This window comes from Belonocnema kinseyi, chromosome 8, assembly GCF_010883055.1.
Source record: "Belonocnema kinseyi isolate 2016_QV_RU_SX_M_011 chromosome 8, B_treatae_v1, whole genome shotgun sequence".
NCBI classification, from domain to species: Eukaryota; Metazoa; Arthropoda; class Insecta; order Hymenoptera; family Cynipidae; genus Belonocnema; species Belonocnema kinseyi.
In genome coordinates this window covers 94,192,021-94,218,361 of record NC_046664.1, presented here as the reverse complement: position 1 = coordinate 94,218,361, position 26,341 = coordinate 94,192,021, and the positions used below count along the sequence as shown (strand labels likewise).

Sequence of the window (26,341 nt, the reverse complement as noted above, 5' to 3'; positions counted from 1 at the left end):
TTTATGGGATTTGGATGAATAAAGGCATTTGAAATAATTCCATAAGATTTGAAAAAATTTCCAAGGATTTCAAAAGAATTGTAAATATTTCAAAACATTCCAAAGTATATTCACTAATTTTAGAGGATGTCGAAAGATATCAAAAAAATTAACGCAATTTCAAAAGGATTATAAATGATTTTAAGAGATTTCGAGGAATTTTAATGATTCCCACGAATTTTGAATAAATGAATCAATTTTAGGAGGATTTCAAAGATTTTGAGAGATTTTTAGAGATTTTTAATGATATTAACGGGTTTTAAGGGATTATAGTGCTTCAGTTAATTTCACGGGATCTCAAAGGATTTAAGACATTTAAAAACATTCCAGAGTATATTTACGGATTTTAGAGGATGTCGTGAGATTTCAAATATTTCAAAGGATTCCGAATATTGTAAAGGATTTAGAGGGATTTCCAAGAATTATAATGAGCATTGAAAGATTTCAATGGATTTTGAAATATTTTAAGTTATTTGAAGAGATTTTGAAAGATTTCCACGGATTTTTAAGATTGAAATCAATTTTAACAGGATTTTAAAGATGTTTAAAGATTTAAAGGAATTTTTATAAGATATTCAGGAACCTCAATCGTCTTAAAGAGATTTAATGTCATTACATACGATATATTATGAATTTTGAAGGATGTCAGGAGATTTTCATGGAATTTCGAAGATTCAAAAGTTTTTTTAGAAGATTTGTAAAAACTTCAAATGATTTTGAGGAATTTTAAAGAACTTTAATGGATTTTAAGAGGTTTATGTGAGTTTATACGTATGATTTCTCGAGATTTCAGATAATTATAAGAGATTTTAAAACATTGCAAAGCTTATTCACGGATTTTAAAAGATTTCGCAAGGTTTAAAAAGATTTAACGAAATTGCAGAGAATTTTCCAATATTATAAAAGATTGTAATTTTCAGACCATTTAAAAAGTTGTAAGGGATTTACAAAATTTTGAAAGAATTCACGGAATTATAATAAATTGCAAGGTATACTAACGAAATTTAAGAGACTTTAAAGGATCTTCAGAGATTTCAAAACATTTCAAAATATATAGACGGATATTAGAGGAGTTCGTAAGATTCAGAAATATTTAGAAGAACTTCAAAGGATTTCCGAATATTATATTCAGAGAATTGTAGTTGCTCTTAAAAGATTAGGAATCTTAATCGTTTTAAAGGGATTTCAAGAGATTGTATAACAATGTCCATGAAATTCATAAGATTTCAAGGAATTTTCACATAATTTAAAGAATTTTAAAGGATTTACCAGATTTCTTAAAGAATTTACGGGATTTCAAAAAATTGCAAAGATTTCCAGCATCCCCCTTCCTCCCTAACTAAGGATTCGAAAGATATTCGGAGCCTCCCCCCCCCCCGTACTTATTAGACACTCTTTAGAAACAAAATAAGAACTTAATATCTAAATATAGTAAATAAATTAATACCTTTGCAGGTGTGTTTATCGAAAGTCAGTTCGTGATCTAAAGTACAAGCACACGAGTAAGTCCTATTAGCAGCAAGGAGACAAAGTTGAGAACAAGGTTTCGTGAGGCAGGGATTTCCATACTGAAATTTCAATAGTGTAATTAGAATAAAAGGATAAAAGTTAAAAACTGAAAAAATATGATAATTTTGAATTATAATTTCTAATGTAAAATTCACCTTGATTTTAAGAACAGAGTGATAAATATGAAGTCCATAAACAGTTTCTTTCTCTCGGAACAAAGTTTTGAAGTCCTTGCCAGTAAATTTGTTACATGAGTGAATGCCATTCATGGCCCAATCACTAAAGTACAATTTGTCCTCAAATACTTCTATAGCATAAGGTTGATTAATAATATCTTTGAGAATTATCTAAAAGAGAAAGAGAGAGAGAAAACACTGAACGTTAATTTTATGAATTACAAACGTTGTAGCAAAAATACTTGAGAAAGTTAGACTGCCTATCCTATATCAATTAAACAATCTTAAATATAAAACATAAAAATGTAATAAACGAAGTAACAAATAAGAAACATTACCCTTCGATCAGTTCCATCTAAACGAATCGATTCAATCGTTTGCGATTTAGCATCCACCCAGTACAATCTTTTGTTAGGTTTGTCGATAGATAAACCATTTGGATAGGCAAGATCTTTTGTCACAAAGAACTTCCTTCCCTTTCCATCCATTTCTGCTACCGATATATGAGGAGTGTCTCCCCAGTCGCTCCAATACATCAATCTGGAAAGTAACAAAAAAATTTCCTGGTCAAGTTCTAGTCATTGAAATTAATTACGAACTCGAAAAAAAGATATTCAGCGTTTGACGTACAGTAAAGTACATTCTTGTACGTTACTTTACAATATTTATTAATGGATTTGTTCTAAATTGAATGTCATGATAACCAATCAGGAGGCGAAAAAGTAAATCTTTTACTAAAAAATTCTAAAAGTGTGGAAACGGGCTTTTGGACAAGAATAAAACAACTCAAAATATTTAATAATCGGAGAATATCTTCTGCTTCCCATTATATGTTAAAATTTTTTCCGAAAACCAGGGTGAATTAATTATAAATTATCTCTTTAAAAATGAATGATGAAAATCCACAAAAATCTGCAAGATTTCGTTGATCTACAAAAATGTAAAAAAGAATTAAACTCAAGAAAATTTAAAAACTCTGCAAACAAGAAACCTGTTGAACGTATTTTTTAGGATCCCAGTGTGTAACTTTTTCGCGCAGTAAGATTTTCGAATTCCAGAATTTATTATTTTCGACCCACCCTACTGGTCATTATTAAAAAATGTTGGAATTGAAAAACTGAAATTTGAAACGATGAAAGTTGTTACTTTCAAATTTAATTGGAATAAGCCTCTAATAATGTATATAGTACACACACACACACACAAATACACATATTAGGATGGTCCAAAAAACGTTTTTCGAGCTACAGGGCAACACAGCGAAACATCGAAAACATCGAAACGTACCAAGTTTTGTAGGGATTTAAGGGGAGTGCCTACGAAATAAAACAATACTAATAACTTTAATTTCCAACCCACCCCCACCCTCCCCACAGCGCCACAAATATAACCCAAAAACAAAAAAACTACACTTTTACGTATTATTGTTACTTTTTAGCAATTTCCGTCGCCTTTTTCATACAAATAATTACTAATGGACAATTTGAATATTTACCCTGAATTTTAAATAATTTTCAATGGTTTAAAGATATACAATTTATTTAAACAACTATTTATTCCCAAATAATGTATAAAAATAATCGTATTTTCTGATTAAAATGTAATTGTTTGTCATTGGTTGGAGTAGTAAATTTTTCTCAAAACATTACGTAATTACTTAAATAATTATTTATTGTCTATTTTCAAAATTGCTAAAAATTTATCCTGAGATATAAACTTTCTTTTTAAAATAGTATCCTATGCTACTTTTTATTGAATAATTTCATAATTTTGATACATTTCTTTCAATGTTTAGAAAATTTCCATTTGTTTGAACAATGTTTATTTGCTCAACTAGTTTTTTTCAATAACTAAAAAATCGAAATAAAATAGAACACATAAGATTATTTTGTTGACTGTATAGTGTATAGAAAGAATAAATTTACCAGGTTTTAATTCTTTAAACAAATATTATTTGTTTAAATAATTAATTCTCCTACAATGCTTTTAAAATCGTAATTAATTATATGTCTTCTATTTTATTTCATGTTTTTAGTTATCGAAAAATAATTGCTTGAGCAAACAAAATTTGTTTAAGCAAATAAAACTTTGTTAAAAAATAGAAGAAATGTATCAAAATTATGTTTGACAATTTTGGGGAATAAATAATGTTTAAATAAATTGTATTTGTTTAAACCATTGAAAATTGTTTAAAAAGTCAGGGTAAATATTCAAATTGTCCATTAGTAATTATTTGTATGAAAAAGGCGACGGAAATTGCTAAAAAGTAACAATAATACGTAAAAGTGTAGGTTTTTTAGTTTTTGGGTCATATTTGGGGCGCTGCGGGGAGGGTGAGGGCAGATTGGAAATGAAAGTTATTAGTATTGTTTTATTTCGTAGGCACATCCCTTTAATCCCTAAAAAATTTGTCACGTTTCGATAAAACCCTACACATGTGTTCAATTTTTCGAAAATTCAAAATTTCCTCACGTTACTTGTTAGTTCTGCGAACTTTCTTTTTCCAGTTACAATACATTATTAAAATAACTAAAATTGATTCAAACTCCTGTTAAAAAAAAAAAAAACACAAAAAATATTAAAAATCTGTTGTTTACCCGTCCACAGGATGCAGAACGATTCCTCTGGGCTTTTCCGTCTTCTCGGAGATGATTACTGTGCAGTAGGATCCATCGTTGCTGCAAACACCAATCCGCTTGTAAACACTATCCGTGAAATAAATATTTCCAGTTACCCAGTCCACAGACAGGTCCTCTGGGGATCCAAGACCTAATGAAGAGAAGGAAATCTCTCATTAGGATGAACTCAATTCAAGTAAAATTTCATATAATTAAATTAAATTCCCAGTGGAATTATATTGTTAGAATTCAATGTGCTTCATATTCTTCAATATTAGATTTTAATTTATCTCTCTCAAAAAGAAACTTTTCTTTTAGAACTAATAAAGTGGTATTAGTCGTAAAATATTATAAGAAGACATTTTCTGAGGGCTATGAAGGAAAGAAGAAGTTGAAGTAAATTTTAGTACGTCACCTGCTGTCACGATCATTTCTCGATTAGTACCATCCTCCAAGCTTCTGATGATTGCTTCCTCTCCTGACTGGATATTCGTCCAGTAAATATGTTTCGAATCCTGAGAAACACCAACGACATGTTGCAAATTACGAGCAACATAAAAGTAAACTTCGGAGTCGAGATAATATCCTCGGATGTCGGTTTTTGATGAAAAAATTAATAGGGCTTCGCCACCTAAAAAGAGGAGAGAAACAGATTATTGATCTTTTTCAAACGTGAAAACCGAGAAACCGATCATTTATCTTAATTTCACAAGAATTATTATAAGGTTCAGTATTTCTAAGGGCGCTTTACCATATGATACTGGACTGCCTTCGATTTTTATCAAACTTTTTTGGCTCTTTTGATTTATATTTTATTGGAATAAAGTCTTAAGATATGCTGAAAAATTTTTAAGAAAGTTTCAAATTTCGAGATTTTTTTTAACCTCTGTACTAATTTCAAACTATAAGAATTTAGGAGATTTTTCGGGGTCAATCGTAAATCAATATAAATATACACACTAGAGTGGACCGAAAAACCCTTTTTAGTTCGACGGGATAAGATCTTCAGTTCTATGAATGGATATGAAAATGTTTACAAATTTCGCTAAAGGCCAAAAAATTATGAAACAAAATTTGTTTTTATTTTATAATTTTTTATTATTTTTCACTACCAAATTCTCTGAATAGAATTCTCTGAATACAATTCTGTGAATAGTTCTGAATTCTGTGAATTTTTATGAATTCCGTGAATTGTTAATAATTCTTTGAATTCCTATGAATTCTTATGAATTCTTATGACTTCTTCTGAACTTGCTTGAATCCCATTTATTTCTTCTGAATTTACTGAATTCTGGAAATTCTGTGAATTCTTCTGATTTACCTTAAATTAATATTTGTACAAACAGTCTATAGTATGTGATTGTATGTATATTACCCTTTAATTATTAATTAATCATTACCTTGAACTTTACAGCTTATTTTGTCTGCCATTAATTCGTAACCATAGTCACAACTGCAGTAATACGATCCTCTCGTGTTGACACATACTTGACTGCAAGTTCCATAGTTTGTGCATTCATCGATATCTGAAAGATTAATTAAAAAAAATTTTTAATTTAGTTTATTGTAAACAAATTCATTAAGTAATAATTCATTTTCTTACCTATACACTTATTATTTTCTAATCTATAACCTGCACGGCAGGCACAAGAAGCTCCATGGGGAGTATTTCTGCAAACGTATTCGCAATTATGGGACGTACTGTTGCAATTGACAGTGACTGAAAAATAATATTATAAATAACTTAAATTAATAAGTAAAATTTGTTAACTTGAAATAATGAATTGGATAGTTTTATATCGAATAGGTAAATGTATAAAAATTGAAATTATTTGTATTTTATATGTTGCATATTTGCAAGTTTTACAGTTTTACTTTTAACCTGTTTCAAGTTGGAAAGTTTTGTAATTGATTTATTAAAAAATCGAAAGCGTAAAATATCAAAACACGAAAACTGAAAAAATTAACCCTCATGAAAATTCAAAATTTAAATGTTATCCAGGGCACAGTTTTTTTTTTAATGTTTCCAACTACATCATTTTTAAATTCTATAAAATTGTTCAAATCTGCGGAAGGTTAATTTTAAATAAAACTATTTTCTATTTAAAACATTTAAAAATAAGTTGATCCATTTGCAATTTTAATAAAAACTCAAAACATGAACAAAGATTATTTTGAATAATCAAATGATCACAAATTTCGGGGAGGCTGTATTCATTTCAAACCGCGCAGCAGTCGATGATCAAGATTTGCCGAAAACATTTTTTTTTTTTTTTGACAAAATTATGAGTACATATTTGAATTTTAAAAATTAAAAATTCAAATGATCAAAAAATGGACAAAACTAATTCTATTCGCATTTCTGGTCTTTTTTCGAAGTTTTTTGGGAAATTAAAAAAAAGGTCAAAAATAACGAAATGTCGGCTGTTTCTCTGAAAATATTCAGTCAATTTTTTTTCGAAAATCGCAGCGATTTCTGTCTCTTGATTTTTTTAGATTCCCCTAAATATAAAAAGTAATAGTCCCTGATAGTCTACCCTGTGCCCACGTGTTGGAGAACCACGTGAAAAATGTAACTTAATACTTTCTTTTATCGTGCAGTATTTTGTATATTTTTGCAAAAATAATTATAAAATCCTTTGAAATGTATTTTTTCACAGAAATACATATTAAAATGGTTAAATTAAGTACTTCTTAGTTTTTCATCACATAATTGAATGGAACTGTCGAGAAAGAAATCGTTAAGGATTTTATGTGAAATTTCACAAAAATGTTGAAAATAACGTGAGATAGGGAAAATTGTGAAAAAAATTGTTTAATAACTTTTTTAGAGAAACAATTTAGTTTTTTTTTGACAGGCACAAGGCAGACTACAATGATATATACTCTTTAAAGTAGTACGAATCAAGAAAAAAATCAAGAGAAAAATATCGCTGTATTTTTCAAATAATTTGGCTGAATATTTTTAGAGAAACTGCCGCAATTTCGTCAATTTTAAACTTTTATGGAATTTCTCAACGGATTTTAAAATAAGATGAAAAATTCTTTTAGAATCAGACAGAAAAAAGTGAATACCTATAACATATTTAAAAAAATCCAATAATAATACAATTTTTTTTTATAATTCGCTTTATCAATTTTTTAAATTCAAATACTCATAACTTAGAAAACAAAATAGTTTCAGCAAAACTATAAGATACTATCTACTATCTACTATCTAGCGAAATGTTAATAGAAAAATTGCTCGCAAGCTTCATAAGGCTACGCGAGTGAACGCCCTCAATATGAAGCCAGATCGAGCCAAGAAGACCTGGGCGCCTCAAATGAGGGGAACAGATCAGCTGCTTACAAGCCCACGAATGAGCCTGGAAGCATTCTTCTTGAATGAGACTTCCTGGAAGTCTTCTTTCCTTTCAAAAACAACATATTTGAGCGGCAAATGATTCTTTGACATGAGCATGGACTGCCTGTCAGTTTTGAAATGAATTTAAATTTTATAAAAATAAATAAACAATTTCAAGTTGCAAACCTTCAAGAATGAAAAGTTACAAATTAAATAATTTTGCTTCCTCATATAAGAAGCTTTGTAATGTTAAAATTTTAGAAATTTGGTTATCCATATAAATAAACGTTCCTCAATTAAAAAATGTCTAACACACAGGTCTAAGCAATTGTCCGGATGTGTGTGCAGATAAACTGATGAAATTCGGAGGGTTTATTTTCACCACTAATATCTTGAAACTGACTGAAGGATTTCTAAAAATATTTATTGCATTTTTTTAGAACTTTGTAATATTTTTAAAATATTTTTTTTGTTTAGAGAACAAACTTGTTCATTGATATAAGTCAAAGTTGATACAGATTCCTTGATTCGAGACTAATCTATTCAACTATAATATTAATGATTTAATTAAGAGTAGAGAAGTTGTGGTAATTTATAAATTTTTTAAATCGATTTTTATAGTAAAAATGGTCTCATTCTAATAATTGAAAGTTGATGCCGGAATATAAAAGATTCCTCAGTTCGAGAACTATCCCAGTGGGCACAAAATTTGGCGACGCCTTTACGACATCGTCACGACATCTTTGCGACAACTTTACGACATCCTACGTCCATGTCCACTGATAGAAATAGTATCGATTTAACCATACGATCGTAGGTTAGATGATTATGAGTACATTCATAATATAATATGTGTACTGCATTCATAAAGACTACGAAATTCACTTACTAAAAAATTTTAAATACAATTTATTCATGTTTGTGATACAAAAATGCAATATATGTATTGCAGTTATATGAAATGTGCAATCCTATTAAAAATTTGCCTAAGTGAACTAGCTCTAAAATGTTGTCGTTTAGCAATACACTCTGTATGAATGATTTACCCGAATCACTTTGTTTAGTTCACCACAGACGTATCTCGCTCGCGCCTGCGCGTCCGTCTTCATAAGCAACAAGAATCAGATGGCCAAAACAAACAACATGTATGGCTGTATCTATACCAGCAATAAAATATAATGAATCTAGTCATAAATATTGTTGTACTGCCAATTAATTTCTATCAGTGTCGTTTCGGTGTCTTTGCGATATCGTAAATGAGTCGTATGATCTGACGATGTCTTTACGATATCGCAAAGCCACCGAAACGACATGGACATAGGATGTCGGCAAGTTATCGTAAAGACGTCGCCGAATTTTGTGCCCAATCGGATTATATTAGACCTATTGAACTATAATATAAAAAATTTTACCAAAGATTAAGGAAATTATAGTTATTTATGTATATTATATTAAAAATCGATTTTTACAGTAAACATTTTCTCATTCTCACAATTTAAAATGGATGCGAAAATAGAAAAGATGTGTTGATTCGAGATGAATCTATTAACCTACTATATTGATAAATTTTATTGAAGAGTAAGGAAACTATGGTAATTTACAATATTTGAAAAACGGGTTTTTATTGTAAAATTTTGTTCAATGACATAATTCAAAATTGACGCAACAACGGAAAAGATTCCTTGATTCAAGGTACATCGATTGACCTATAATATTGATACATTTTATTGCAGAGTAAGAAAGCTATGGTAATTTACAATATTTGAAAAACGGTTTTTTCAGTAAAACTTTTTTCACTAGCATAATTAAAAATTGATGCAAGGACGGAAAAGATTCCTTGGTTTAAAGCAAATTATTTGAACTATAAAATTAATACGCTTTTTTAAAAAGTAAGTAAGTTATACTCATTTATAATATTTTGAAAATCTATTTTAAATTTAAAAACTTTTTTAATCGACATAATTCAGGGTTGGTGCATGTATATAACAGAATTTATTATCGTGAATGTTCAAATAATATAATTTTAATAATTCTTGTAAAAAATCATAAGGTTCGGAAAGCAATAGGGTGCGACGGAACTTCCTCCTTCCCTTTTCCAAATCAAAAAATTATGATTTTCGAATACGAAATGTGATTCGTCTGAATTGTCATTGTATTTTGAAAATTGTATTAATTATGTTTAAATTTTGTAATTTTTGTGAATTTCTATTTTTAAATTAATCAAAATGAAAACTTTGGTTAATCTATTATTAAAAAAATCACTATGCTTCCTCTATGAGGATGCGAACAATTAAAGTTTTGAAATGTGTATCGATAAACAATTTCAATAAAAAAATTAGAAACAATGTGAAAATTAAATTCTTAAAATACCATTACCATTTTTACATTCACCACCTTCATCTGAACCATCTCCACAATCATTTTTGTCGTTGCAGGTCAGATTCAAGGGAATACATCGAGAGTTGTTACATAAGAAGCGATCAATTTTTACATTACATTCTTCAATCGTCATTGGAACCATTTCTGTTAAAAGAAATATTGTTCGTTATTAAATGAATAAATTAATATTTGTCATCAACAAAATAATAAAACGAAACAAAAATAATTATGAACCATAATAATTCTAGCAGTACACATTAATCATATCTTTAACTTATAAAGTGCCAGTTTCTTTGCCGAGATATTGTTATAAAAAAGATAACATTTTGAATGATAGAATTGCGATTAACTTATAATTAGAAGCAGTTTTTTCTAATGTTGAAAAACTTCAAATAGTTCAATGAAGACTGGATTATTATATGAAAAAATATCAAGAAATCGTTCTTTTATCGAAAAAAAGCCTTCATAGCGACCTCGAAATACTTTTTTTTTCATGTAGCAAAAATAGGCGATTATTTTGTCTCCAAATTTAATAAATTCGTGAATAAAGGTTTGCAAATAAAAAAATAATTTCACCAATATCAGCAGCGCGAAATTTAGAATGTAACGATAGGTCGTTGACTAATGTTGACACTCACATTTCACAAAATAAAATAAATATATACAGTAAAAATTCGTTTATTGCAACACTCGTTTATTACAAATCTCGTTTATTTCAATCCAAGATACTCGTCTATCGAAACTTCCCCAACTCCCACCACTGATAGTCACACTTTCCGTATAGCCAATGACAGTGCGGAAGCTCGAATGTATTGTGAGACCGCCTTCTGAATACGTGGAGTGGTGGGGTCCCCTCTCGAATTGCAATAGACGAGATGCTTACGTTTCGAATGAGTTATAATAAACGAGGTTTGACTTATTTACTATCAAAATGTAATAAATCAGGATGAAAAATATATTAGTGTGTTATGTTTTTTCTATTAAAAGAAAAAAATTAATACAAACTTTGAAATTATACGAAATTTTTCAAAACTATGCCATGAAAATTAAATATGCGTTTTAATGCGATGACAACCCGTGCTGATTTAACAAAACAATCTCATTCAAATTTAAGATATAATTATCTGCTTGTAATTCACTTTTAAACACTTACCACAACCTAATTCGTCGCTATTATCTGGACAGTCTTTCCTTCCGTCACAAAGCCAGTGGCTGCTGATACACATTCCATCTTTGCACTTGAATCCAGAGCAGGGCATTTGTGGCAACTGAAAAATAAATTTATATAAAGACTTTCAACAAACAAATGTATGTTGTGATTTACAATTAAAAAATTTGGTAAATTTTCTTTTTATATCTGAATCTTAAAATAAACATGAAAATGAACAAAGTTGACATACTAAGTGTATTATTATTGTTTACAATATGCGATTCTATTAGCAATATAATCAAAAAAAAATCTTACCATTTCCTCGCAACCTTTATATTCATCGGTTCCATCGATACAATCAAGTTGTTTATTGCAAAAATCTTCTGAAGGTATACAAAGCCTATCTTTGCACTGAAATTCGTCTTGGGTACAATTATGCATCAATCCTGCAGGCATCTAGAACAAAAAATAGAAGAAAATAAAAAAAATAGTGGGGATTGAATTCTTTAATAACAAAATTAATGTAGGTACTATATATTAAAGGTTGTGTATACAAAGCCAGTACCGGTAAAAATCTTTGGACAATGTTATTTCTGTGAACAGTCCCAGGGGACGTTGGAAAGGAGTCGGCATTCGACCAAAATTATTTCTGTAAAAAATTAAAGAGGTGCATTCCCGCCTCTACGAGACATGGGAATGGGGTCGGGGGTCGACCTAAATTATTTCTGTAAACAATTAGAGAGGTGCCTTCCCATCCCTCAAGAAACGTTGGAAAGGGGTCATGGTTCGACCAAAATGACTTCTGTGAACAGTTAGAGGGGTGCCTTCCCGCCCCCACGAGACGTTGGAAAGGAGTCGGGGTTCGACCAAAATTATTTCTGTGAACAATCAGAGAAGTGTCCCCCCACGAGACGTTGAAAAGGGGTCGGGGTTCTACCAAAATTATTTCTTCCAACAGTCAGAGGGGTGCCCCCCCCCACAAGACGTTGGAAATGGATCAAGGTTCGACCAAAATTATTTATGTGAACAGTCAGAGGGGTGCCTCCCGTCCCCCACGAGACGTTAGAAATGGCTCAAAGATCGACCAAAATTATTTCTGTGAGCAATCACTGGGGTGCCCCCCCCCCACAAGAGACGTTACAAAGGGGTAGGGGTTTTCCCATTATATCTTTCAACAGTCAGGGGGTGCCCCCCCCCACGAGACGTTGGAAAGGGGTAGGAATTTGACCAATTTATGAATTCCTTGAATTCCAAGAATTTCGCGAATTCCATGAATTCCACGAATTCCATGAATACGCGCGATCAGTCCTAAAAAATTTTCCAAAAACTCAAAAAAGTGATTTTTCCCATGCATTTTACATGGAAAACTTCAAGTCAAAACCGGCACCTGTTAAAATCGAAAAATATACAAATTTTCAATAAAATACATGCATTCCCAAAGAAATAGCTGAGTTTTCTACTAAAGAAATATAAATTATCAACTAAGATTAGAATAGTTACATTTTGAGATATATTTAATTATTGATCTTTATACAGAAAAAGAAGAATTTTCGACAAAATGCTTAGATGCATCTTTGACCAAAAAAATTAATTTTCAACGAAGATCAATTTTTTGCTAAAAAGAAATGAAATTTCAACTAAATATTTGAATTTTCAAAGTGAATTATCGATCATGAGGAAAAATTTTCCACCGAGAAAAACGAACTTTCAATAAAATACATAAATTTTAGTTGAATCCTCAACCAAAACAGATTATTAATTTTCAAACAAACAGTTGCGTTTTCACCCCAAAAAGATCTAATTCTTACCAGGAGAGATAAATTTCTAATGAAATATATAAGTTTTTAACAAAAACCTTAGTTTTTTTTACCAAGAAAATAAGTTTTCTACCAAAAAGACTAATTCTCAAACAAATAGTTAGATTTCAACAAAAAAGATGAATTTTCGAATAGTAAGATAAATTTTCTACCGAAAAAATTAATTTTCAACTAAAAATACAAATTATCAACCGCAGAGGTGAATTTAAAACTTAAATGTTGAATCTTCTAGCAAAACGAGTAATTCGAAAAATATTAATTAATTTTTAACCAAACTGATAAATATTTTTTCAAGTTTCCATCATTTACATTGTACTGATATGCTCCCCGTACTGCGTTCCTCCATATTGCATTTAATTTAAAACGCTTCTAATTCCTAACATTTCAAGTAAAAGTATTGAACTTGCAACAAGATAGATGGATTTTTAACCAAATAGTTGCACTCTCAATCAAGAGACGAATTTTCAACAAGCAAGTTGAATTTTTAAGACCAAAAGATGATTTTTTTAGAAGACAGTTGAACTATAAACAAAAACATTCATTTTCAACCAAGAAAGATGATTTTAATACCAACAAAGATTAATCTTCAATCCAAACAGATGAATGCTCACAAAAGGATTAAATTTTCGACCGAAATATATGACTTTCTAACAGAATAGTTAAAATTCAAATAAAATAATTAAATTTTGAATCAAATATTACATTTTTTACCCAAAAGATATTAATTCTGAACCAAAAATATAATAGTAGTGGGGAATAGGGAAAAGATTGCGTAGTCTGGCATGAAATTGCATTTTCATACCATAGATTACTTCAGATTTCATAAGGAAATTGAAATTTATTTTTTAGATAAAATTTAAATTGAGATGGATTAAAATGACGGAAGTGGCATTTTCCTTTTTAAAAAATGAATAGTGACTGAAAAGTGACTAAAAGTGACTTAAGTGGCTGTTTGGCAATCCGGTATAGAAAAGAGCAAGATGAAAAGGAAATTCAGTCAAGATATAAACTTTTTGTACTATTTTCATGCACAAATCTACAGTTTTGCTTTTTATTTTTCTTTGTACTACAAGCCTCAGGAAACGATTTAGAAACTCTGCTAGAAAAATGGTAACAATATCTTTCCCAATTTTCTCCGACACAAAGAGCAGTTACTTTTAGACCGAGACATATTTTTCTTCAAGATTGTAGGAGAGAGATGTTTGATACATTGACCTAAGAACGTTTTCCGTGAAGCATTGTAAAAACGTCACTTGCAATTGTGCACTCCTATGACATCTAATACAAATGTACCAACTATTTAATCAACTTTTCACAAAGAAAAATTAAAGATAAACATCAAATAATTCGAATGTTTTTTTAAATTGTTTGATGTGCAAATAAATTATAAGAACTCTGGAAATAATTTCAGACCTTAAAAAAACCTTTGCAATCCTTTTCATCCGAGTTATCACCGCAGTCGTTTTCTTCATCGCATCTAAAGACGGTCGGGATACATCTATGATTTTCACATTCGAAAAACTTCGACTTGTCGCATTTAATCCCCTGGAAAGAAAAATAATTAGAATACTTGCACAGTTAAAAAAAAATGTTCCAAAAGAAAATCAAACTTTATGTTTAATATTTTATGCAGGGTTTCTACTGAAATACTGAAAAAAGTTCCCTGACAATTCCAGGATGTTTCCAGACATCACAAAATTTTTTCAGCTATAATTTTCCATAGTAAGGAGTCATTTAGTTTTTCTATCTTTTTAAACAATTAAGTCGGAATATGTGTAATAGAATTTCGCAAGTTTATATAAATGTTTGAAAAGTTTCGTAAATTATGTTACAAGATATATTCTTAAATATTTTATTACCATCCAATGATTAATCAAATAAATAATAATAAAAACGCAATGCACCATTTCTTTAATTTATTCACAAATTTCATTAATTTCAATAATAATTCAAACAAATTTTTATTTTATCATCGTATACTTAAAAGTCAGTGCATATTTTTCACAATAATATTTTGAAAATGGAATATATTTTTCAGGCGAGTAGAAAAGATATTTTACACGGAAATTTGGAAATATATTCTTCTAAAAAAATTTAACGTAAATGCTAGGAAAAACCAGTACGAGGAGGACAAAAAAACTCTCTAAGTCATAATATGGATCAATGAAAAATTGGGAGAGTATTAAATGCCAAATTAAAGCTGAGACATTAATTTTAAAGAGAGCAATGCCATTACGTGAATGATATTAGTCTTTAATGCTATATTTTATATTTTTTAACACGTTAGAATTCTATTGATATACTAGGCAGTCTGATAAGTACCTGAAAATTCTAAGAGATGGCATTAGTATTCACTAATGTGAATACTCTTCTAGTACGAAGTGTATATTCAAAGATTAAGTCTTTTGGATCATTTGTCGAAGGATATCGTGTACAAAATCCTGATACAATAATTCCAAACTGTTATTCAAAAACAGTTTTTCATTTTCACAATGATCATGTGTCAATATGTTGCAGGGTATATTAAAAAAAATGTGAATGCGACCCGGAAGGCGATTTGGCTTGCTGGCATGGTAAAAAACAGGTCATTGAAGTTATCATTTTTAAATAGGCCGAGATATAAAATAATATTCTGCGTAATGATTATTCAGTTCTACCTTCAATCTCTATGTTTTAATTCAATGCTAAAAAAAGGTCATGAAAGTTATCATTATCGAATAGGCCATGAATTGATATACTTAGTATTTGCAGAGATGTTTTGAAAACAAATTTCATTTGGCCATGTTGGTAAACAGCATGAAATTGCTCATTAACTGAAAATTGTTTAGTTTGCAGCACTTAATTTTTTGTGCTCAGAACCTGAAACCAAGAAAAATTACTTTGATACCAAAGCCTTATAACCTACCCTCACAGCAACATAATATCCCTTGATATCCCATTCGATCACATTTATCTCCCAGGTTGTTCCAGGGATATCCTAGGAATAACCCGTCGGCTATTCTTCCAGGCGGAAATTGAGATTTCCCAGGGTTTTCCCCTTCCTATTTTAATAATTCAATAACGTATGCTAATGCGTAGATATCTCAGCCCCTATTATACTGAAAAATTTCTTTTAAAATGCACATTTATTTTCAAGATCAATATCAAAAAAGAATCTGGAAGATTTTTGCGACATTTTTTCAATTTTGAAGAATTTTTTCATCTTTTTCAGAAAAATTTGAATCATTACAAAATGTATGCAGCACTTGTTGAGAATTTTGAAAATTTCGAAAGACAACTTTGAATTTTTTCACGGTTTTGAAAAGTTTTAGAAAATTTCAAATCAAAGATTTTTTAAATAAATATTCAAGTATTGACAATTTAATTTTCAAAATAAAGATTCAACCTCAGTGGTTGAAAATTGAATTATATAAAAAATTCAAATTTCAATTCTCAGCTGCTGAATATTGAAATAAACTAGAAATTAAATTTTCAACTGTATAAAATTTAAGACAATTTCAATTATAACTGTCATGTTTATTTCAATTATCAGTAGTTTGAATTTTCTAATGTTTGAAATTAAATTTTATTCAATGTTCAACAGTTGTAGGTGCAACTGTTAAAAGTTATTGATAATTAAAAATTGAAGGTTCCACAGCTGGATTTTCAATGTCTAGAAAATAAATTTGAAATATTCTTCAATTTTCAACAGTTTAAAAGTAAATTGAATATTATTTATATTTTTACAAATGAATTTCTATCAGATGTCAGTTATATTTTAAATTGTCTTCAATTTTATACAAATGAAAATTGAATTTTTTATTTATTTCAATATTCAACAGCTGAGAATCGAAACTTGAATTCTCAATTTATTTCCATTTTTAACCACAGAAAATTAAAAATTATATTTTCAATAGTTGAATCTTTATTTTTAAAATGTTTCATTTGAAATTTCCTGCAATGTTTCAAAAACTTTATAAAACTTCCAAATTGTATGTCGAAGTCTTCTGAGTTTTCGAAATTTTTAATAACTATTGAATACATTTTAAAATAATTCAATTTTTTCCTAAAACTTTGAAAAAACTTCGAAATTAAACAAATTTCCTAAAAATCTTCCAGGTTATTTTTTAATCTTGATCTTGAAAGTAAATGTGCATTTTTAAAGACATTTTGCAGTATAAAAGCTGCTGAGATATGTCCGAAGTAGCATACGCTATTAAATCATCCAAAAATTGTATACAGTTGTATATAAAAGTAGTAGGTATACAAAGTTGTAGTATCGGCTGGTTTAAATAGGGGACATAATTTAAAGTTTAAACGCACCAACGCATCATAATACAGTGACCACCGGTTGAGCATCACATCACCCCTCTGATCTACGTGCTCGATTTTGAGCGTCCTACAATAGGTAGGGTCAGCTGAGCCGTCAGGTACGGCACGGTACCCTGACATCGGCTTTAACCATCCTAGGGATAACCCTGACAAATGCAAATTTCCGCATTGCAGGATATCTGGCGGGTTACTTCTTTGATATTCCTGAGACTACCTGGGAGATAAATGGGATCGAATGGGATATCCCGGTATATGTATATATCTATTGCTGTAAGGGTGCTAACCATTTATTCACATCGTACAGGCATAAAAACACGTAAAATATATTTTCGATGGAAATTTAAGAGAATTGATCGTTAAAAATTTTTACAGACAAAAGTTTGAGGAAACAAAGGAACCAGTGAAAGAATAGTTCAAGTATTTTAATTCGTCTAAACATCACAATCTGTCAATGGAAATAAATTTCATCACCATGCCAAAAATTCATTCTTTTCAATTCAAAAATAGCAAGTAAATGAGGAAAATACTAATTGTGAAAATAGTTTTTTAATTTTGCTGTTCATAAAAAAAAACACTACAGAGCTTTTACTTTAAAAGCCAGTCACTTTTTTCCATTATTCAGTTCGTACTGGTATCCGCCTCCTACTGCTGGGTTTTCATATATTAAATTTGAATTAAAATGCTCCAAATTCCCAACATTTTAAGCAGGAATATTGTTCTTTCAGCAAGATAAATTAAATTTTAACCAAATAATTGAAATTTTAACTAAAAAGATGAATTGTTACAAAAATATGAATATGTAACAAACCACATGAATTTACAAAATTATTTGAAACTATTAAATACGTAACTCAAAAATATGAACATAAACTGAGCAATTTGATTTTAGGCTAAAAAAGATCAATTTTTTTACAAAAAATTGAATAGTGCAAACCAGTACGAGGTGGATAACAGAACAAACTGAATAATGGACAAAAGTCACTGGTTTTTTAGCAAAAATTTTATATTATAATTTTATGAGTAGAAATATTAAGAACGAGTTTATAATCAGTCTTTTTACTACTTACTTACAATTCTTTATTTGAAAAATGGAAAAATTCCTTTTGCAATTCATTTATCTGTTGCTTCGACTGGCTTCAAACTGTTTAGTGATAAATTCGAAATGATAAAATTGAAAATATATTTTACGTATTTTTATAAGAATTTGTATTTGTTACGGATTAAATAAATTGTTAACAGGTTAGGCTTGGGTTTGAAAGTAATTCTTACATTCTCATCAGGGAAGGTATTAGATTTGTGTAAAATTTGACCCCCCACCCCCCAAGTTTTTGTAAAACGTCCACATTTTGAGACCCCCTTAATCCAAAAAATAGGTTTTTACAAATGCCTGTCGGTCGGTCTATATGTATGTATGTGTGTCCGAAACTGAAGGTCAAGTTTGCTAGCCAGTTATTTTGGATATACAATTGAAAAAGTGAGCGCATTTTGAATATTTTTGAGGCCACTTTTTTCAAAATCAAAAATGGTCTGTACCGATGTTTATAGTATTCAAAAAGTGGAATAATTTATCCTGATGACTTTTTTTCATAAAACCAAAAATTGCCAGAGTTAAAGTATTTACAAAATTAAAAAAAAAACACGGAAATGAACCTTTTAAGCCAAATAACGGAAGATATATATGTATATATATAATTTAGAAGTTAAAAACGGTAAGGCTACTCAGTAGACCGTATGCGTAAAATTTAAATCATAAGAAAATATTAGAAATGAGCAAATTCAGTTTATTGAAAAAAGAATAAAGTTGCAATAAAATGTTCAACAAGAAAATTTTTGAAAAAGGAATCGCATTTTTCTCAAGCGGGACAATGAAACTACGCCTGTTTTAATACCAATGTAAGTTATGAATTATAATAATATACATTTATGGGAATTATATAAAATTTCAGGGATACACTCGAGTGCGAAGCACGAGATACGTGATGAGAATGTGTTCGTTTAGACTTTAGGCCAAAGGAGCTTTAACAAAAGAGAATTCACAACTACCAAATTACTGTTTTCGATGCTTTCACCTTTAGTTTTAATAAGTCTGTGCACAAAGATCGAGCGCGTAGCGCGAGGTTAATACATCATCGAGCGCGAAGCGCGATGTAAATACATTATCGAGTGCGAGAGCCAACAGTCGTGTGCCCTAGGAATTGAAAAATAATCACTGTATAAATAAATAATTATTTTTCAAATAACAGTTTTGGATTATTGTTTTATTATTTTATACAAAATATCCTTCAATCAATGATTGGATAGTAAGGCTTAAAATTTGAATAAATTTTCGTGCCAGAAGAGTACCATCTGATTAAAAATGTAATAAGTTATAAAAGTATAATATATAAGATAAATAGCTAATATAATTCATGTGATGACATTGCTATCTTTAAAATGGATGTTTCAACTTTAATCTGAGACATATGTTATACTTTCCTAACTTGTTTATTATTTATCAATATTATGGCTCAAAAGGTTTTTCTATCCACCTCATTCTGATTACCCGTAATTCAATTTTCAGTTCAAAAAATGTTTAATAATAAAATCCGAATTTTCAACAAAGTAGTTAGAGTTGCAAACAAATTGATGAATTTTACATCGAAATGATGAATTCTCGTCTTGAATAGTTTAATTTTAAGCCAAAACAATGAATTCTAAGCTAAAATGATTAATCTTTACCTCTAGTTGAATTTTCAAACAAAAATCTTAATTTGCCAACATGAAGATTAATTTTGGAATTTGAAAGGCTCAAACTAAGCAGATCATATTTCTACAAAAAAGACAAAATTTTGAATAAAATACATGAATTTTCTATTCAACAAGAGGTATTTTTAACTAAATTGGTAAAAATTTCAACTTGATTAGTTTAATTTGTAGTTAACAAGAAAAATTTAACCAAAAGTAAAATAATTTCAACCAAAGAATAATTTTCAACTAAGAAAGATTCTGCAGTCAAGACAGTAAAAAATTGTTCACCAAACTGTTTAATTTTCAATTGAAGATATACTTTTCTAATCAAATATAGAATAGTTCAATTTTCAGACAAAATAAGCCATTTAAAAAAATTACCTATTTTTAACTAAATAGTCCAATCGAGTAATATAAAGCTACATTGGAAAATACAAAAATTGTTAATTGAAATAAATCGGAAATTAGAAAGTATGGTTACGATACGTACCTTGTAATTGTCACAATTTTCTTCATCTGAACCATCCGGACAATCGATTTCCCTATCACATCGAAATAAATACGAAATACAAGTTTCATCTTTGCATTGAAATTCGCCCAGATGCGCGCAACTCCGCTCTAAAATAATATAAAATAAATCAAAGAGACTAGATAATTTATCCAATTGAAATTTTTTTTTAAGTGCGACTCAAAATATTTAACTCACCCGAAGACCATCCATTTTTCAAGAGAAAGTTACAAAATAAGAGAAGGAAGAGTACTCGGGACATAATCTGAAATAAAATTAAGAATTTTTAATTAATCAAGTATAACTAATATAAATAATTAAAAACAATGCTGTCTTTAAATTTAATCATCTGGTTACCAAAATTCAATACCATTCAAATTATATTTTGAAAGAGAAAGTTTTTAATCACTTAAGTGTATCAAGAAATGGTAATTTGATGGTGATATGCTAAGGAAAATAATTCACCACGAGCCTTCACGATGACTGCTGGGCAGGAAGACTATTCTTCCAATCAGACGATACGAAAGAGCCCTACGGATAACAACTGTATCTACTTATACAATTGACTGATGGGGAGCATTCATACGTGCTTGTATACAATTTATGTACATGGCTATAAAAGTTTAAACAACAAAGTGCTCAAAGCCATGGACCATTTTTAAAAGAGGCAATTTATTAATATAAGTCCATTTTAATATGAGATTGTCAGAGAATTGATGAGTCAGAAATTTAAAAAAATAAGTAAGTTTTATTGAGACAAGCAGCACGAAATTTACTAAATACAAAATTGATCTGCAATTAGAAAATTAGGCCAAATTTGAATCACTTATTTGATAGATTAAAACTGGTCTAATATAACATTTTAAATTCCAATGATCAATTTCTGAACAATTATTATGAATTGATTATGTTATTGATAACAAATTCTCATATATCAGAAATCATCAGATATCATAAATTAGTGCAAACAAATTTTGTATATACTAAATCTCGGGCTTGAGTTTAAATCCATAAATATTATTTTATATTTATAAATCCTGACTCACAAAGTCTCTGACAACAAGTCTCACATTGCAATTGACTTATATTAATAAATGAATCATTCGATATAGCCATTTTCCAACAGGGATTTTGCTCTTGTTAATTTGAGTCTCTATTTTACGATTACGAATAAAAATAAAAGACCTCGTATTAATTTATGCTATTCTTCTTTTAATGTGCCTCTAAATTTAAATATAATCCAAACACTTTAGAAGTTCTGAAATAATAATCCCCACTTCCCTCTAACTTTTTTTCATTCAGGATTAAAATATCATTTAGAAAAAAAAACTAGAGATGAAGAGAATTTAAAAGGTTTAAATAATAATTTTACATAATATATGATAAATTAAATGAAACAACTTTGGATGTGCTAGGATCACCGAAATTCAGCGAGCGTAGACAAAATATTTTTGTTTTGCCCAGGCACTTTGTTTGTTAATCATTTTGGTAATCATGAATCGAGAATACTCTAGATTGTTTTCATTTACTGTAAATTCTTATTTTTTATATTGATTTGATTTCTGTTCAAAAACTTAATTTAATTAATTTTGTAATTGTTTAAGAAATATTTATAAATGTTGATAATAAGCTTAGCAGAAAATTATTAATAAATAAAAATAAAAAATAATTACAAATAGTTCATCTGAATAATTATTATCAATTATATAAAAGCTATATCAATTTAGTATTTTTATGCAGTTTGCTATTAAATAATGTTATTTATTTTTTTATTTGACTTTCTGTACCTATAAATTACAGATCGTAAATTTAAAATGATTTTCTTTTCATTTCATAAATATTTAGCGTTCTGTGAAAATAAGTACAAAGTCCAGACAATCCTTGTTTACCAGACGAATTAAAATTATATTCTTCTTAAATTTATAATCTTACTTTGTGCTGGCCTACAATTTTTCGATGTGGTTTCATTTCAATGATTTAATTTTATTTCTAGAATATGACTGAAATGAGGTATGCTAAAATAAATAGAGGAAGAAAATTAATATAAGCTATTATCTAAATTCGCAACAAGAATGTGTACACTCAGAAAGCGATTTGATTGCATCAAAAAATGGTTTCTTCGTTCAACCATAGAATATGGTTATTTTATGGACAGAAAATATTTGTTTGAATAAACTAAATTTGTTTGTTGTTTTCGCGAAATCTTTTGGTGCATGGAGTTTTTGTTTATTCAACCAAAATTGATTTGATTTGATTCACCATTTTGGTTGATTCAACAAAATATTGGATTCACACAAACAAAATTTTGGTTCAATTAACTAACTATTCCATCCACCAAAAGATTTGGTGTAAACAACTAAAATATTTAGTTTAATCAACCAAATATTTTGTTGTCCATTTAATAACCATATTCTATGGTTGAACCAACAAATAAACATTTTGCTGATTCAAACCAATCATTTTCTGAGTGTTAAAAGATTTTAAGGCATTTTTAATTCATTACAAAAATCTCAAGGGATTTAAAAAGATTTTAAAGGATTTGAAATGTATTAGGGTATTTTAATAGATTTCAATAATTTAAAGTAATTACAAACAATTTGAAAGATTTTAGGGTATTTTTTTAAATTCCAAGGAATATTCCAGAGCTTTTAAAAGTTTCAATGGATTTTGTACAAATTGCAAGGAATTTTGAAGAGCTTTAAAGAATTGCAAGGGTTTCTGTGACTTAAGTTTTCGGTTTTATAACCAAATATTTTGATAGGTGGAGTATTTGCATGATTCAACAAAGTAATTTTCTTGATTCAATAAAATTTTTGTTTATCGAATTAACCAAATACCCCATCTACCAAAAGATTTGGTGAAAACATCGAAAAGATTTAATTTAGTTAATAAAATATTTTGTTGAACATATAATAACCATATTCTATGGTTGAACCTATAAATAGAGATTTTCTTGATTAAAACAAATAATTTTCTCACTCCTCAGTATCTGATGTAAAAAAGCGATGTAATGCAAATAAATTAAACGAATAATATCAAATCATAAATAAAACAATAAAATAAGTTACATTAGACTCCAGATTTCAAAGATTCTGAAATTTTTCAAGGTAATACATGACATTTTTTTAAATTGACGATGTTTTAAAAGGTGCCAAGGAATTTTTAAATGAAAAACAAAATTTCAAGAGAATTCAAAAGATTGTAAAGGATTTGAAATATCCTAGGCTTTTTAAAAAGATTTCAATAGTTTAAAGTGATTACAAAGGATTTGAAACATTTTAGGGTATTTTTTTAAATTTCAAGGAATTTTCAAGAGCGTTTAAAAGTTTTAAAGGATTTTTGTACAAATTGCAAGGAATTTTCAAGAGTTTTAAAGAATTGCAAGGGATTGGGTAACCTAAGTAAAGTTTTCGGGATTTTAACCAAATATTTTGATAGGTGGAGTATTTGATTGATTTGACAAAAAATTTTGTTCAGTCAATTAAATTTTTGTTTGTTGAATTAACGAAATACCCCATCTACTGAAACATTCAGTTAAAACAACCAAAAAATGTAGTTGGGCTAACAAATATTTTGTTATCCATATAATAACCATATTCTATGGTTACACCAACCAAAATTTTGTTGATTCAAACAAATTTTGTTCTGGGCCTATAGCATCAGATGTAATAAAAAGAAATAATATAAAGCAATTAAATTAATATCAAATAATAAATAGACCGTGGCTATTAGTACCAAAATCTCTGTATGAATAGCTGCATTTTTTTGGACAAAAAGAGCTGGAAAAGGGGGTATTTGTACTGAAATATCCGTACAAATAGCCACCTTTTTCGGTACGTGCACACACGTGCCAATTTATAAGGCAATTACAATATGTTAAATTAGATAATTCAAAAAAGGGATAGAAATACGTAAGGCAATAATAAAGAACAGGAAAGGTAAAATAAGATAGTAATTTCTCGCTATACTTTTTAACATAAAATTAAATTAGTGGGTCTGTATTTTTCACACATTGATAAACAAGAATGTCAAATTATTCAGATAAATCGATATTTAATTGAAATAATTAAATGAAAATATCATAGAAAAATGCGACTTTCTTACGGAATTGTCTCTCCTAATCCTGGAATTATGTAAATCACGCACGATCGACTAGCACTCAACACAAGAGCCACGAACGAATTAATTGCACACAAAGTCCTTAGCCCCGAAGATAACAAGAACTCGATATCACTGTTTGGCATATTTTGTTGTCATTGTCATTGTCATTATCAAGGAGAGGGGCCAACGACCACTGTTTCTTTCCTCCTCATTCCTCAACATCCCAACAAGAAATCCCATTTTATATATGCAGAGAATTAATCAGAAAAAATTACTTTACTGATCTCAGATGGGTGAAACATAGACTATTGTGCAGTGGACTATGTACTTAGTATTTCAGCAACTTTTCACTTACAGTTAAATAAAACTAATATCACTAAGAAGCCGCCTATAAACGTCCTTCTAGAGAGAGTCGGTAGATAAAGTTATGGACCTGTTTTTAAGGAATTCTTTTTCCCTTGTTTTCTAGAAACCTCCCTTCTTCACCCTTTTCTCGATATTTCACTTAAATGCGAACTAAATTAATAGAATTCAGTCAAATACCCCAACTATTATTGGTTAACGTATAGTTTTTTATATTCTCATCAGAGAATGTAATAGATTTGTGTAAAATTTGACCTCCCCCCCCCCCGTTTTTGTAAAATGTCCACGTTTTGAGACCTTCTGAATCCAAAAAACAGGTTGTTATGATTACGTCTGTCTGTCTGTTTGTCTGACGGTTTGTCTGTGGTTCTGTAGGTTTTTAGTTAGTTAGCACCATAACTTTCGAAAGAATTGACAGATTGGCCTTTGGTATACTCTTTTAGTGTCCTAAACTAAAGGTAAAGTTTGTTAGCCAGCCATTTTGGATAAAAATTTAAAAAGTGAGCGTACCGGAGCTACAGAATTTTCAAAATTCCAAAAAAACAAACGAAAATTAACATTTAAAGCAAAACAGCACACGATACGATAAAAACTCAGATGAAGAAAAACGTTATATTTTTAACATCCTACTAGATTATTCTAACAACATTTTGAATTTTTCTGGAAAATTGAAATTTTCATTGTACAAAAAGTAATGAAAAATAAAAAATGCCATTTTGCTGTCAACCTATGCAAGATACAATAGAAGACGAATATACGAAAATTGGGCGCCCAAGAAAGGTCTACATGTTTTATTATTATTATGTACATTAAAAAAAGATTTACAAATTTTTCATAAACTTTTAGTATAAAAAAACATTAAAAATGCAAAAATAACTTTTTGGAAAAACAAAACAAACTACAATATCATTTTAACTATAAGTTTTTTCGCTAAAATTATATCTACGAATTTTCTTACAACCACTTATCGCAAAGATGCTCATTTTTGGTTTAAATCGTCAAAAATAACGTTGGTTTTACATTCTCATCATAAAAGATATTAGATTTATGTCAAATTTTACCCCACCTGCGAGTTTGTCAAATGGCTACGTTCTGAGACCTGCTGAGTGTCTGTAGACTTTTAGTCTGTTAGCAGAAGAATTTTGAAAGAATTCATAGATTGCATCGGGCTTTAATATATTCTCTAACTGTCCAAACTAAAGGTCAATTTCGTTAGCCAGTCATTTTGGATAAAAATTTAAAAATTTACAGCATTTTCAAAATTGTCGAGACTATTTTTTTAAAGATATGAACATTCTGT

General features: G+C 29.1%; 1 protein-coding gene across 1 annotated transcript in view; it reads right to left on the bottom strand.

Annotated features, from left to right (window-relative positions):
- LOC117178607 (vitellogenin receptor) overlaps positions 1–20,842 on the bottom strand; it is a 59,546-nt gene extending 38,704 nt beyond the window's left edge. Inside the window, exons 1-13 of the mRNA XM_033370031.1 lie at positions 20,776–20,842; positions 20,560–20,687; positions 14,445–14,576; positions 11,530–11,670; positions 11,218–11,332; positions 10,062–10,208; positions 5,946–6,062; positions 5,743–5,868; positions 4,758–4,973; positions 4,322–4,493; positions 2,063–2,264; positions 1,704–1,895; positions 1,487–1,607 (exon numbers count right to left, since the gene is read on the bottom strand). Coding sequence (XP_033225922.1) covers positions 1,487–1,607; positions 1,704–1,895; positions 2,063–2,264; positions 4,322–4,493; positions 4,758–4,973; positions 5,743–5,868; positions 5,946–6,062; positions 10,062–10,208; positions 11,218–11,332; positions 11,530–11,670; positions 14,445–14,576; positions 20,560–20,687; positions 20,776–20,839 — 1,873 coding nt within the window. The 5' untranslated portion in view covers positions 20,840–20,842. The remainder of the gene's footprint in view (positions 1–1,486; positions 1,608–1,703; positions 1,896–2,062; positions 2,265–4,321; positions 4,494–4,757; positions 4,974–5,742; positions 5,869–5,945; positions 6,063–10,061; positions 10,209–11,217; positions 11,333–11,529; positions 11,671–14,444; positions 14,577–20,559; positions 20,688–20,775) is intronic.
- Positions 20,843–26,341: the final 5,499 nt, after the last annotated feature.